The following is a 12,842-nucleotide window of genomic DNA, read 5'->3' as shown; positions in this document are numbered from 1 at the left end:
CAAGCCATGAACATTTTCTCTGGATTTACTGCAGAGTTAAAGCCTGGCAGCACTTTGTAGTTTGGCTTTCGCAGAGCAAAGGAGAATATTTCGAATAACTGGATCTTGTCAACATCACAGGAACTTTTTAATTGATAAGGTGATACTATTTACAAACCTGTCATGAGAGGTGAAGGTGCTAACTTATCACACCATTATTAAATGCTGTATTACTTTTGCATAATGTTTATATTTCAGCTTCTCTTGGTTTGTGTGCCTGCACATAATGTCTCAGGCTGGGAAGATGACATATTCCAGCTTTTATTTTCATATCTGGGAAGAGCAGTGAGGATAAATATGGGGTAAGTCTGGAAAGGGAAGGTGAAGGGTCTCTCTGGAAAAGCCAGCAATGGACCATGGCTGTTAGGACAAAAAGGATGTAAAGAAAGTGGATTCTGACTGGATCCATGAGCCCTGACCAAGCCAGTGGCCATCCCTGGCTACTGACTCTTCTGAGAGCCTTGCTCTCCAAATTAGGCACCACAATTAATGTGAAGGAGAAATCACTTGAGCGTGGTTTAATAGGAAACCAACATCATATTTTGGGACAAGGTTATAGAAATCCGTGCAATGCCAACACCTAAAGGAACTGTTTCTGCTGGGGAAATTGCAGGCATAAAAATCCCAGAATGCAGAAAATTTTGAGGGCAGGCTGGATTTTTCAGTCTGGATGTGTTACTATTTACCTTTGTTGTAAGCAGGCTTTGGTCCACAGTGCCTTGGGGCTGCTGAGCCCTGGGACTTGGCTGCCCACACAGCCCTGGGTCCATCCCAGCTGGACCACACGAGCCCCAGCCTTTCTGCTCCATCGCCTCTTTCCTGAATTCAAGTGTCTTGGTGGAACAGAACTCAGGAGATCACAATGTAGAAGGGAATAATTTGTATTCTCCTGATTGGCACTGCCTCAGATCTGCTTTGCTGATTTTTTGACCTCCTGGCCTGATGTCTGTTCTGTATTGCAGTTCTTGATGCAAGAGAGGGCTAAACTTGTATCTGTAGCTTGGACCTACATGGATAGAAGTGTTATCAACACACTGCCTTCAATGCTGATGGCATCTAAAGAAGTCCTGTAGGAAACAGTTGCTCCAGAGGCAAAGTCCTGTTTTTCAGGCTTCTTCAGATCTGCTGCCTTGGCATGGAGCCAGAACCAGGAAATCAAAGTGTTAATTGGGTGAGGGTGAATGATGTCTTCTCTTTCTCATTCAGCTGAGTTTCTGTGTTGAAACTGGTTGTTCTTGACTTCCTGTGGGTTGTCTGGTAGAGGGATGGGGACATAAGTTTCAGTTTGTCTTTTTCTGTGGCTTTTATGCAGGGACACCACCGGAAGGCTAGCTTGAATCCAGAGCGAAACCTGTGAAAGTGACAAAAGCAATTAGATGGTGAAATGATCTTTCTAATTGCGCAGGGAATGAACAAACTCATTACTTGGTTCTATCTGTGAGTGACTATGGAAATGAATATTCCTGCTGAAATCAAAGGAATGAGGTGAAAAGCTAAATGCATGAAAGCATGGAGGGAGGTGCACCAGGGGTTTCTGATCAGATTTCCTGATTTAAGTATTTTAAGTAAACATAAGATCAGTGAAATGGCAGGGAGTTTTGATGTGCTCAGTAGATGGTGCTGGCCGTGCTGGTAACTGCATTTGTGAGACACAGAAAATCTGAGGAAAATATATGCATTTACTCACTGAGAGCTTTAAAAAAAACCCAAAAAAACAAAAACCAACACCAAAATCCTATGATAACTAAATGAGGAAGCTGTCTGCTTTCTGAGAAGGGAGGGGGAGGACATGTTTGTGTGCTTCATGTTAAATACAGTTTGGGTGAATGGGCTGCAAAAATCTTCTTTTGCCAGCTCACTGCAGGGCGGTGTTTGACAAGCAAGTCTCGCAGCATCGCTCTGGAGTTGAACACCGGGCTGCTGCAGTCCAGTGTGCTGATAACCATTTGTTACCTTTGAAGCTCGCAGCGAGCCTGAGGAGGGAGGGCTGGGGAGGTTTTGGGTGCGGGATTTGGCACGGAGCTCCGCGGGCAGCCGGAGCAGCTCCCTGCGCTCTGCATCACGCAGAGCAAGAGGGACATCTCTTGGCACCATGGGGATGTGCTCCTCGCTGTGACACGTCCCGATGGCACCTTCACAGGCACCCCTGGGCTGCTCCAGCCTCCCACCCTGGGGCTGAGCCCAGGGCTGTGCTGGGGGTGCCCTGGGGAGAGCAGGAGGCTGAGCCAGCCCAGCATCGGCTCAGCAGATGCAGTGCAGGGATTGCAGAGCCCTCCCTTGGGAACAGGATGGTCTGCATGTGGAAATGGGTGTGCTGCTCCTGTGCCTGCTGCCTGTGCTTTATTCAGAGACAGAAAATGCTGCGGGCTGGGTTAACGGCTCAGAGGGCACCCATTAGCAGCACAGGGTAAGTTAAGTTGTCTCGTTGGCCTAAGGACTGCAGTTGAAAATCATAGCTGTTCTCACAGCCAAAGATCTGTGCTGTTTTCAGGCTGAGATTTTAGTTTTCTCTGTGCACACGTGCTCACACTGCCTCACCTCTGGTTCAGGCAGCAGTAGATGATGGGGTTGTACATTGTCGAGCTCATGGCAAGGAGGAACACTGCGAGATACACCTGCTGAATGTACTTCTGCTGGTAGATGTCTTCCTTGAAGCTCCCCAGGATGAAGTATATGTGATAGGGCAGCCAGCAGACAGCAAAAATGATCACCACCACCACCATTGTCTTCACAAACTGGGAAACCAAAACCAAGGGGTTATTCCTGGGCTCTGGGGGATTGGGCTTGTTGGGGGCAGTGGGAAGTGCTGGTGTCACTTTGAGCCTGGTTTGCCCTCTCAAAGTGCAGAGTATGGAATGTAGACCTGGACTGCTGTGGCAAAGAAACCAACCCTGGTGATGAAAACTGGGAACAGAGAGGGAGTGCCCTGGCCGTGGAAACTGGGACAGGGAGGGAGTGCCCTGGTGATGGGAACAGGGTGGGGGTAAAAGCAAACCTTTCCCAGAGCACCGAGTTCCTCTGCAGAGGAGCTGCTTGTAGCTGCACCTGGGAGGTGTGCAGGGAAAGGAGATTGCTTCTCTCACACTGGGACTGCTCCACCCTGTCCAGAGTTTCACCCTGGTTTATTCTATGTGGATTCTCTTCACTGTCTGAGGGCTGCTGGCAGCCAGCCTGCTGCTGTGAGCCTTTCTTCCTTGAAGGCTGGCTGGTGCACACAATCACCATTTTTTTCAAACTTGCAGGCTGCTGCCCTTTACCCCAGACCCGAAATATTTTGTTAACCTTTCAAACCCAATCCCACAAGATTTTGTATGGAACACCAGCTCCATTTTGGAACTGGAGCCAGCAGGGCTGGTGTGCTGGGGGCGATGAAGGTCAAGTTTCACTTCTGACCTTTTTTTTGGCATTAACTTGGTGTTGGTAGTGGACTCTGTTCAGGTGGTTGTCTGGAGCCGTGCTGCTCCACAGAGTAACTCCAATAATGCTGTATGCAACAAACATCACCACTAAAGGCAGCAAATAAATCAACACGATCACGGCAATGTGGTACCTGAAAGAGAAGAACAGGCAGTTTTTCACAGTCAGTGTGGCTCTTGGAGAGCTCTTGCACAAACTGTTTTTTGGATATGTATGCTGGCTCCTATTAGTGAAATCACAAAAAAGAAACTTTGCCTATAGTTTTTGTTACAGGCACTTCTGTCAATAGCAAAATATCATCTCTCTTGTGGTGTGATGAGGGGTCCTTGGGCTGAATTCCCTGCTCTTTCAAGACACAGTAACATCACTGATCTTTTAGCAGAGGGTTGCAGTCCAGGGCCGCCTGCACTGAGCTTTGCTATCCCCCTACAGCCAGGGGAGAGAGAGAGAGAGGGTGGTAAAAGTACAAGCCCTTAAATCACAGGTATGGGAAGGGAATAGTCCAGAAATTATAGAGTCACTTGATGAATGCAGCAGTGGCAACAGCGGAAAAAAGCCAGATCAGGGACTGTGAAAGGCATCTGGCTGCTAACAGGGTGCACAGAGATGCAGCCAGTGAGGAAGGGATGTTGCCTGTATTTGTGTAGCTGGCTGTTTTTGTTTGTGTGAGCACACACAGTTAATGTACCACCAACAGGCCACTCAGTCACTGCTCCAGCTGAAAGCACTGGCATCCATCCCCTTAGCTGCATTTTAACCTCAGCCCTTTCTACCTTTCCATGTCACCCCACAAACTTCTGCTGGTCCCTCATGCTGGGGGCTGATTAGTTTGAGCAATCACCATTTATGGGAAGGGAACAACCTGCTCAGTCCCTTACAGCAGCTGTCAAATTAACATAAACAGAGTGAAAAGTAGGATTAGGCAGGAGGGCTCTGGCACACGCTGCTGGCAGTGTCCCCAAAATGCTGGGGGGTGCAAATGGTCTTTCTCAGTCTGACAAGGCTCTGGGGTTATTCCTCACATGAGTGCTTTGCTCTTGAATGGGTGCTGGGGCCTGCAGTGGTGTTTGTTCTTTGGGGTGGCTGCAAATACCAGACTGGTGGCTGCATAAAGAAAAATATTATATTTGTGAGATGTGGCACATTTGTCCCTGCCTGTCTTCCACTTTTTCCTACTGTGCTCAGAGCAGTTCCTCTTTTGTAGGTCTGATGCTGTGTGTGGAGTGCAGCAAAGCCCTTTTAGGGTTCCCATCCAAGGGAGGATGGGAGCCTAAGTTTGAGCACATGTAAAAATAAACTTTTAGTCTTGTATCTTTGCTACTTTGCTGCAAAGTTAACCTGTCACCAGAAGAAAAATCCTCTGTGGTTTTCTTTACTCTGGTTAAATGTCTGTATCCTTTATAGCCAGTATTTTTCAGGCACTGGCAGTCAGTAGTGCATTGTTTGGGGTTTTTAAAATTATTATGATTTTTATTTTTTTATTTCCTTCTGTCATAATTATACACATCTTTCCTACAGAAAAGGATTTTCCTATGTTCTGAAGTCTAGAAATCTTGAAAGATGGGTTTATTCAACTGCAAAGGATTCAGAGGACACACAGTCAACACAGGAGCCCAGCTCTCAATTTTTTTTGTTGTTTTTCTTTGGGTTTCTTAGTATTTCTTTTCCTTGTTATTTGGACTAGTATATGAATGGCTACACATGGCTTTTAATGTTACAGGGACTTCTATAAGCAGCAAAATCTCATCTCTCTGGTGGTGTGATGAGGGGTCCTGGGGCTGCATTCCCTGCTCCTTCAAGACACAGTAACATCACTGATCTTTTAGCAGAGGGTTGCAGTCTCGCAGAGGACACACAAATCAATTAACAAAGTGCATTCAGAGGACACAGAGTCAACACAGGAACCCAGCTCTCTTTTTTTGTTGTTGTTTTTCTTTGGGTTTCTTAATATTTCTTTTCCTTGTTATTTGGACTAGTATATGAATGGCTGCACAAGGCTTTTTCTCCATGGCCTGTGCTGCAGGCATCTGTCCCAACAAAGCCATCACTCAGTAAGATTTCTGGGGAGCAATGTCTCCCACTTCCTTTCTAAGGGAGATACCAAAACCTGCAGGTCTGAGGCTGTTCAGGGAGAGAGAGCTGGTGAGTGATGGATTGTGGTCAGGGGCTGCTGCTCTCCAGCTGGAGATCCCAGAAAAAGGACCTGCCCTGCTATTGCCACACTCAGGACCAGCCTTTCCAGCCCACAGGGGCTTTGTCAGCATGCTGGGGAACTCATCTGAATCCTTTCCGTGCCATGGATGTGGGAGAGATAAACCTCATGCTCTTCATCTGAATGGAATAGTCACCAGTGACTCGGGTATTAGTGGCTATCTGTTCTCCCTCCTCCTCTATCCACAGGAGCCTGGCACACTGCTCCCCAAAAAGTACCAGAGGATACCAAAAAGGAGCCCCCAGGAGGGAGCTTCACCCAGCATGAGAGGCTTGAGCCTGATTTTACTCTTTGCTCTTGGGAACAACTGGCAACCACTGTCTGAACATGCTGCAGCTTGCCCAAAGTGACACAAAGGTCATGGAACTTGGCACACATTAGTGTGAAAATCAGTTAGTTTGGTAATAGCTGAGTTGAGGAGGCATCCAGCTGCCTGCCAGAGATGAAGACTGAGCAGGGAAAATGTCTCACATGCATGGAGCCTTCGCAGCGGGCTTTGGTTTGAAAAATTGTTTGCACTTTGTTAATTGATTTGTTCCTTTTCCTCATTTCTTCCATTGCTACTTTGTATAAATATGATTTGCTTGATTAATTTCTCAAAGGTGCATGGTGTGCTTTGATTAATGAGTAATCCCAGCAGATCCCCTGAATGCAGGGTATGGCCTATTTCATCTGTTTGAACAATCTTGCTTTCAAGCAGGAGGAAATCGCTGTGAGGCTCAGGAACCTTCAGGAGTGCAGATGTGTGCCCAGATAAATATGTCTATAAAACCTTAGGATGTTTGAAACATGCTGCTCTCAGGTTTTATTTTCCTTTTACCCCCACAAAGGGCAGCATAATTTTTAATTAATTATGTGGCTTCTCATCATTTAAGATACCCAGTTTCCTCCTTCCTGATGGAGGAATAAAATCCAGAATCTTTGAAACTAGGATTTACTGATTGTTTAGAGACTTTTTGCACTGGTTTCTCTTAAATTCCCCAAGCCCTGTATGAAGGGTTTCTGGATATTATAACCAGTTTTCAAAGCAGGGGAGGAGGGCAGGTTCAGGATTGCCCTGAACCACGATCACCTGGCAGCTTTTTCCACATCTGGATGGGCTGCCCCAGCCCCACCCTCCTGCTCTCTCCCCCAGCACTCTCCATATCCAGCAGTTTGGAAGTTATTTTCCTGGCTAACTTTAGCCTGAATTGGGAGCTTTGCCGTGTCTCTTACGCCAGCTGGTGCCTGGATCCAACATCATCAGGCCAGACCACGATGCATTTCAGGGTGCCGTTGTCCACGGTGATCTCGGCGTAGAAGCACTGCGGGAAGGCGAGCCCGAATGCCACCAGCCAGATGAGCCCAATGATGACTCTGGTGCTCCCAGCAGACAGCCGGGGCTTGAAGGGGTGAATGATGGCCACGTACCTGCAAGAAACGGGCGTAGTGCTTTCACAGGGAGATTGGCAATCTGTACAACAAACACAGCAAGTGTAAAACCTCACCAGGAGTGAGTGGGCTCTATTAATACAGACATTTTGACAGGTTCCAGGCTGTAAATAATAAGGAAATAAATCCTTTCTGGAGAGAATGATTGCAAGTCTTAGGGCAGAATATATTAAACCCACGTGGATGGATGCTTCTGGTGTGAGGAGGAAGCAGACTTTTATATCCTCTGCATACAGGCTTTGCAAGCATCCCCCTTAAGGAATCTTTCATAGAATCCCAGAATGGTTTGGGGTTGGAAGGCACCTTAAAGATTACCAAGTTCCAATCTCCAGCCATGGGCAGGACACCTTCCACTATCCCAGGCTGCTCCAAGTCCTGTCCAACCTGGCCTTGGACCCTTCCAGGGATGGGGCAGCCACAACTCCTCTAGACACCCTGTGCCAGAGCCCCACCTCCCTCACAGGGGAAGAATTTCTTCCCAATATCCCATCCAACCCTTCACTCCATCAGTGTGAAGCCATTCCCCCCGTCCCGCCACTCCAGGCCCTTATGAAAAGCATTCTTGCTCTTTTATTGAAGTTATTTTTGCCAGTGCCTTACCAAAAAAAGCCCAGCCAAGCATGCTTTTTCTTCCTAATTATGTCCATTTCTGATGCTTCATATTAGCACAAGAGCAGACTGGGCTTTTGAGTACCCTTTACCCTGATTTTTTCCCCACTGATTTTTAGCTGTGGAAAACTCCTGCTCTCTGCCTCTGTCTGTGCCTCTGTCTCTGCCACTTGTGCTTGCAGAGGAGGGAAGGGCTGACCCTTTCATCCCCACCTGCTCAGAGCCCTCAGGCACATCTGACTATTGGATTACTCATGAGCTCTCTGGTTTTAAGTTCCCTGTGTGGAAATGTTTGGTGTTGTAACAAGTACACAATAATTATGCATTTCTTGTCGTGGCTGTCCCTGTGCTTTGTCATAGTTGTAACAAAGGCAAAATAGAGTGGAAAATGCCCATTGCCTCCTGGTTTTCTTAGAAAAAATCTGACAAATTGTGCTGTCTCTTAGCCAGGCTGTTGGTAGGGAGCTCTGCCCAGCTGCTGCTGCAGGACAGGCAGCACAGTGAGCAATCCAGGGCTGCACAGCAGGGCCTTATTTAGCTATAAAATTTCCATGTCACCTCACTTTTCTTCAGATTTCCATAGGCAGTGCTCGAGTCTGCTCATTGAGGAATTCCCTAGTGGATATTCTCCAGAGTGTTTGCCCACAGAAGTGCCTGCAATGGTGAACTGTGGCCCTCAGTGAAGGGCAAGTCCTGGGAATAAATGATGCCAGCCACTGTGCTGTCAGTGCAGCCCGTGCTGCAGACATCAAAGGTGTTACAGGGCTGGCTGAAGCCTTTCCCACACTGCCAGGGGTGCACCCCTGAGGCAAGCTGTGATTTTGGGTGAGCTCCTGCAAGCTGGAAGATTTATCAAATCTGCTGAGATCTCCTGGCCCCTCTCATTGTGTGGCAGCACGGCCTTTGCCCCCCTGCTGCTCGTGCTCCTTGTGCCCTCTCTCAATGCCCCTGTGGCATCCCAGGATGCTGGGACTACAATCTTCCTCTGCTCCTCATGCATGTAGACAAAACAAGCTGAATTTTGGACCTTCTAGTGCACTTTCCAAGCAGGCCACAGGAGACTTTGCTAAGCAGAGAGTGAAACTTGAGCTGATCGATCAGGCTGATTTCTGCCTCCAGAGCTGCAGTGGGAACAGCTGCTCTGGGAATGGGGAGATGGAGTGATCCTAGACCCAGCAGTGAGCAATATCACCAGGGGCTTCTCCATGCCAGACAAAAGTGACTTAGAGCCATCACTTCTCAGCCTCCTTCCTTAAAATAAACCACTTCAGAAGATGTTTTTATAGAAGTTAAACACCGCAGCTGGAGTGGACACAAGTTCTCTTAACAATAAATGGAAGCGTCGAGTTTCCAGGAGACAGTCAGGATCTATTTTAAGGCTAACTAAAGAATAGCTAAATATGGTTTGCAGCGAGGTGCCAAGTTCTCTTTCTGATCTGTGCCATGTAACTAAAGAGATTTTGGCTATATAGGTGCTTTCACCAAAAATCCCTAAGGAACAAGAGTAGGAAGAAATGACAACAGGCTGAAACAGCTTTTAAAAAATATTCTTTGTCAGACAACATGTATAAAATAGCAGCTAACAACAAGCCTTGATTTACAGCCAAGAGCAGCAAAAGAGTATTTGAGTCTTAAAACTCAGCTGCCATTGATTCTGAATAGGGATTTGCTTTCATCTGGACAACTGCAGACTGACAAACACATCCCTCAGCCCTGTCCCCAGCTCCTGCACAGGTTTCAGCGGGCGTTACGCTTGAGAAAAGCCCTTTTCTCTCTCCCAGCCTGTTTATCCGGTGAGATTGGTGTGTGATTGCTTCCTGAGGCTGGGTGTGCCGGGCTGATCCCAGCTGCGACCCCGATGGCTCAGGCAGCAAAGCGTTTTGGATGGCTCCAGAGGGAGCTGCAAGAGCCCCGGTGGATACAGGAACCTGAAGGAAACTGCAAAGTCAGCAGCAGGGTTTGATAAAGGAGTGCTGGTATTTCACTCCTTTATAAAGGAGTGCTGGTATTTAATTCCTTTATAAAGGTGTGCTGGTATTCTGCCGGGTCAGGCTGCCCTAGAGAAATCCTTCACCCTGGGAAGGAAGGAAGGAAGGAAGGAAAATAACCTCCTCTGCCTCTTGCACACAGCATTGCCTTTAAGGGAGGGAAACTCCCACAGGCTTTTCGCCACTTTCTAGTAAAAAAGAGAAACAGCTTCATGCTATTTAACAATGAGCTGTAAACACAGTCAGACTCAGAAATTAAGGCTTAAGTAAAAGTGATTTGGCAGTTGGAAGTGAATTTTATGAAAATACCAAATTGCCCCAGAAGTCAAATGGTATCACTGTAATTACTTCCCTCCATCTCGGAATAATCAATTCTAATGAACCAGGGGAGCATACTCTGCCATTCCTAATCTAATTCCCATTATTTCTGATGGTTTGCTGGACTCACAGCAGGATTAGGGCTGCTGATAGTTTCAGCAGCCTGCAGCATATTCTCCTTTTTCCGGATATATCCATCTCATGGTTTAAAAAAAGAAACCCAACAAAGCCACATGAGAGTTTTCAGGATAACTGGGAAACAATTTATGATCAATAATGTGGGAACAACAAAAATACCAGCCACTTCCACTCGTTACAGATTCGGGTGTGATTCAGACCAGGGATAAAAAACCAGATCACCCCATAATTAGCATCAAACCCCAAAGTCTGGCACTCCTTACACTTTGCTGATAAGGCATCTGACAGAGTGGGGGCCAAACTATTGCAATGATTTTTTTTCAAGACTTACAGGGGATCTTTTTGGACCCCATCTTCTCCATTCACCTCTTACCTCTCTGCAGCCACGGCTGTCATGGAGTAAATGCTCACAAACACTGCAGTGATGGGGAACCAGTTCTGAAACCTGCAGAATTCCTCACCAAAGTACCAGACATTGTGGCTGGCATAGATAAAATTGAAGATGGTGTTGAAAGCGGACATCAGCAGGTCCGAAAGGGCCAAGTTCACGATGAAGTAATTGGTCGCCGTCCTCATCCTCCTGTGAGCCAGAATAATCCAGATGATGGTGGCGTTGCCAAGGATGGATGTGACAACGATGAAGGAGTAGGTGATGGCCCACAGAGCAATCCTCCAGCCTGGCTGGCTGAACTGGGTTGCCCCTGTCCAGTTGCCGCTGTCCTCCAGGGAGCCAGCCTGGGAAATGTTGCTGGCGTTAAAAACGGGAAACACGCCCATGGCTTTTCACTTCTTGCAAGTGCAGAAGAAAATCTTCTGGCATCTGCTCGTTTCCTTGCAGTGGATGCTGGTGTATGAATTTCCACGCATTTAACCAAGTGCTGTTAAAAGGACATCGGGATGAGCTGCCTCATGTCCTCTCCTCCTGTTTTCCAAGTGATGCAATGCAGTTCCAGCAGGAGATGAGCGATGCCAAGGGCCTCCTCCTTCTTCCCTGGCATTTTAACCTATGCTTGAAGAGAAAAAAAACTGAAGAACAACTCTCTTCTTCAAGTTTCTTTTTCCTCTATAAAAGGAAGGAAAAAAAGGGACAGGAAGATGTTTTCCAGGCAGCGGCAAGTGATGTTTTCCTTTAGATTACTTTTAGGGACAAGAGAAAATAAACAGAAGCCAAAAAACACTTCAGTCCAAGTAGAAATTCTTTGTCAGGGCAGCAGTTTTCTAAAGCACCAGGTGTCTGAACCCCCTGAACTGGGACTGAGGATGTTTGCTGTTCTTTCCCTGTGCAACTATTAAGCATGAGGCAGGAGCTCACTGGGATAAAATCTCAACAGGTTTTAAGGGCACTTTGAAAGGAGGTGGAGTCTCTTGCAGGGGAGTACTAAACAACCAATTTGACATCAAATGAAATGTGGCAAAGTGGTGCATGAAGCTTCCCCCTTGCTGCACTCAGTTAGTTTTGAACAACCTCTGCAATGGCCATGCTGCTCTGTCAGGATTTTACAGGCTTAGCGCAAGGGTAGTTACTTCTCCAGGTTTACCAGTCCTGAAATCCTCAAGTTTCCAGGACCCTGCCTGACTTCCCATGAGCTCTCACAACAAGAGAGAAATTATATTTGATGCAATTCAGTAAGATCTTTCCTTTTGGATGGCTGCATCCCCTTTCCCAGGGGAAACTTGGTGTAGGAACTTGGTGATCTCATGCACGCAGAAATTTTGGGTTCTTGTAGGAAGGAGGAACCCCTGAGGCTGCTCAGAGCACAGAGCTCCTGCTTGCTGTCAGCTTAAAGCAAAACAGAAGTGACACTCCAAGGCTGAGATATCCAAGAGTACCTGGCACCCATCCATGCCTGCTCAGCTGGGAGCTGAAGGGGTTTCAGGTATGGAAAGCTGCCTTCAGGATTCAGAGTGCTGGCATGGCAGTAGTTTTCCAGCTCCTGCAGCTTGTGCCAGGTTCTCCTGTAACAGGGCAGTGTTTATCAGCCCAGGATCCTTTGCACCAGCTCAGCCTGGAATCTTTCCTTGCTTCATTAATTTCTGGAGGCAGCCTTGAGTTAACCCATCACCTGAGCAACTCTTTCAAGCAGGTTTTCTCTGTTACAATATTGCCCAGGTGTTTCCTCCAAAGAAATCAACACCTGCAGCCCTGCATGTAATGTCTCCTCCTCTTCCCTGCAGGCAATCCCTCTCACTTCCCTCCCCACAAAGTGAAAAGGTACACTTGTGCACATCTTCCAGAGTGCATTGCAAAGTTCTTCCAGCTGCTTCTTCAAAGGCTTACACCTCATTAAACAGCTTAGGCACCTTCCACCTTCTGTACACAGTTCAGGAGGGCTGTTCATGACTTGCAATACCAATTCAACAGCTAATAGTGTTCTTCAATTTTTTTTTTAATATGCTGTCTGAAATCCCTGCAAATTTGAAGGAGAATAGGAACAAAACTTTCCACATTTCACCGGGAGTGCACTAAAGTGCTTTATCATTTAAAGTAGAATGGAAGCAAGTGCTTAGAAAAAGGGCTGCACTTATTGACCCTTCAGTGGGGAAGCTGTAACCTCCCTCGGCTGACTTTGAAGACATTCAGGGTGCTCAGGTTTCTTAGGAACCTCCTTGTGAACCATCTGCCCCAGTCCCTGATCTGTTACTCAGGTGATAATGGAAGAGCAGCCTTTGGTCAATATTTCATCGTACGA

General features: G+C 47.0%; 1 protein-coding gene across 1 annotated transcript; it reads right to left on the bottom strand.

The window, feature by feature from the left end:
* Positions 1 to 2,501: 2,501 nt before the first annotated feature.
* TACR2 (tachykinin receptor 2) lies at positions 2,502 to 11,400 on the bottom strand. Its single transcript, XM_039696164.1, has 4 exons — positions 10,526 to 11,400; positions 6,884 to 7,078; positions 3,433 to 3,589; positions 2,502 to 2,774 (listed from the first exon to the last, which is right to left on the bottom strand). Exons 1-4 carry the CDS (start codon positions 10,927 to 10,929, stop codon positions 2,574 to 2,576), a joined length of 957 nt encoding a protein of 318 aa, XP_039552098.1. The 5' UTR covers positions 10,930 to 11,400; the 3' UTR covers positions 2,502 to 2,573.
* Positions 11,401 to 12,842: the final 1,442 nt, after the last annotated feature.

This window comes from Passer montanus, unplaced genomic scaffold, assembly GCF_014805655.1.
Source record: "Passer montanus isolate IOZ18808 unplaced genomic scaffold, ASM1480565v1 scaffold96, whole genome shotgun sequence".
Classification (NCBI taxonomy): Eukaryota; Metazoa; Chordata; class Aves; order Passeriformes; family Passeridae; genus Passer; species Passer montanus.
Note: the sequence above shows the minus strand (reverse complement) of the source record. Positions and strands in the feature narration are given on the sequence as shown.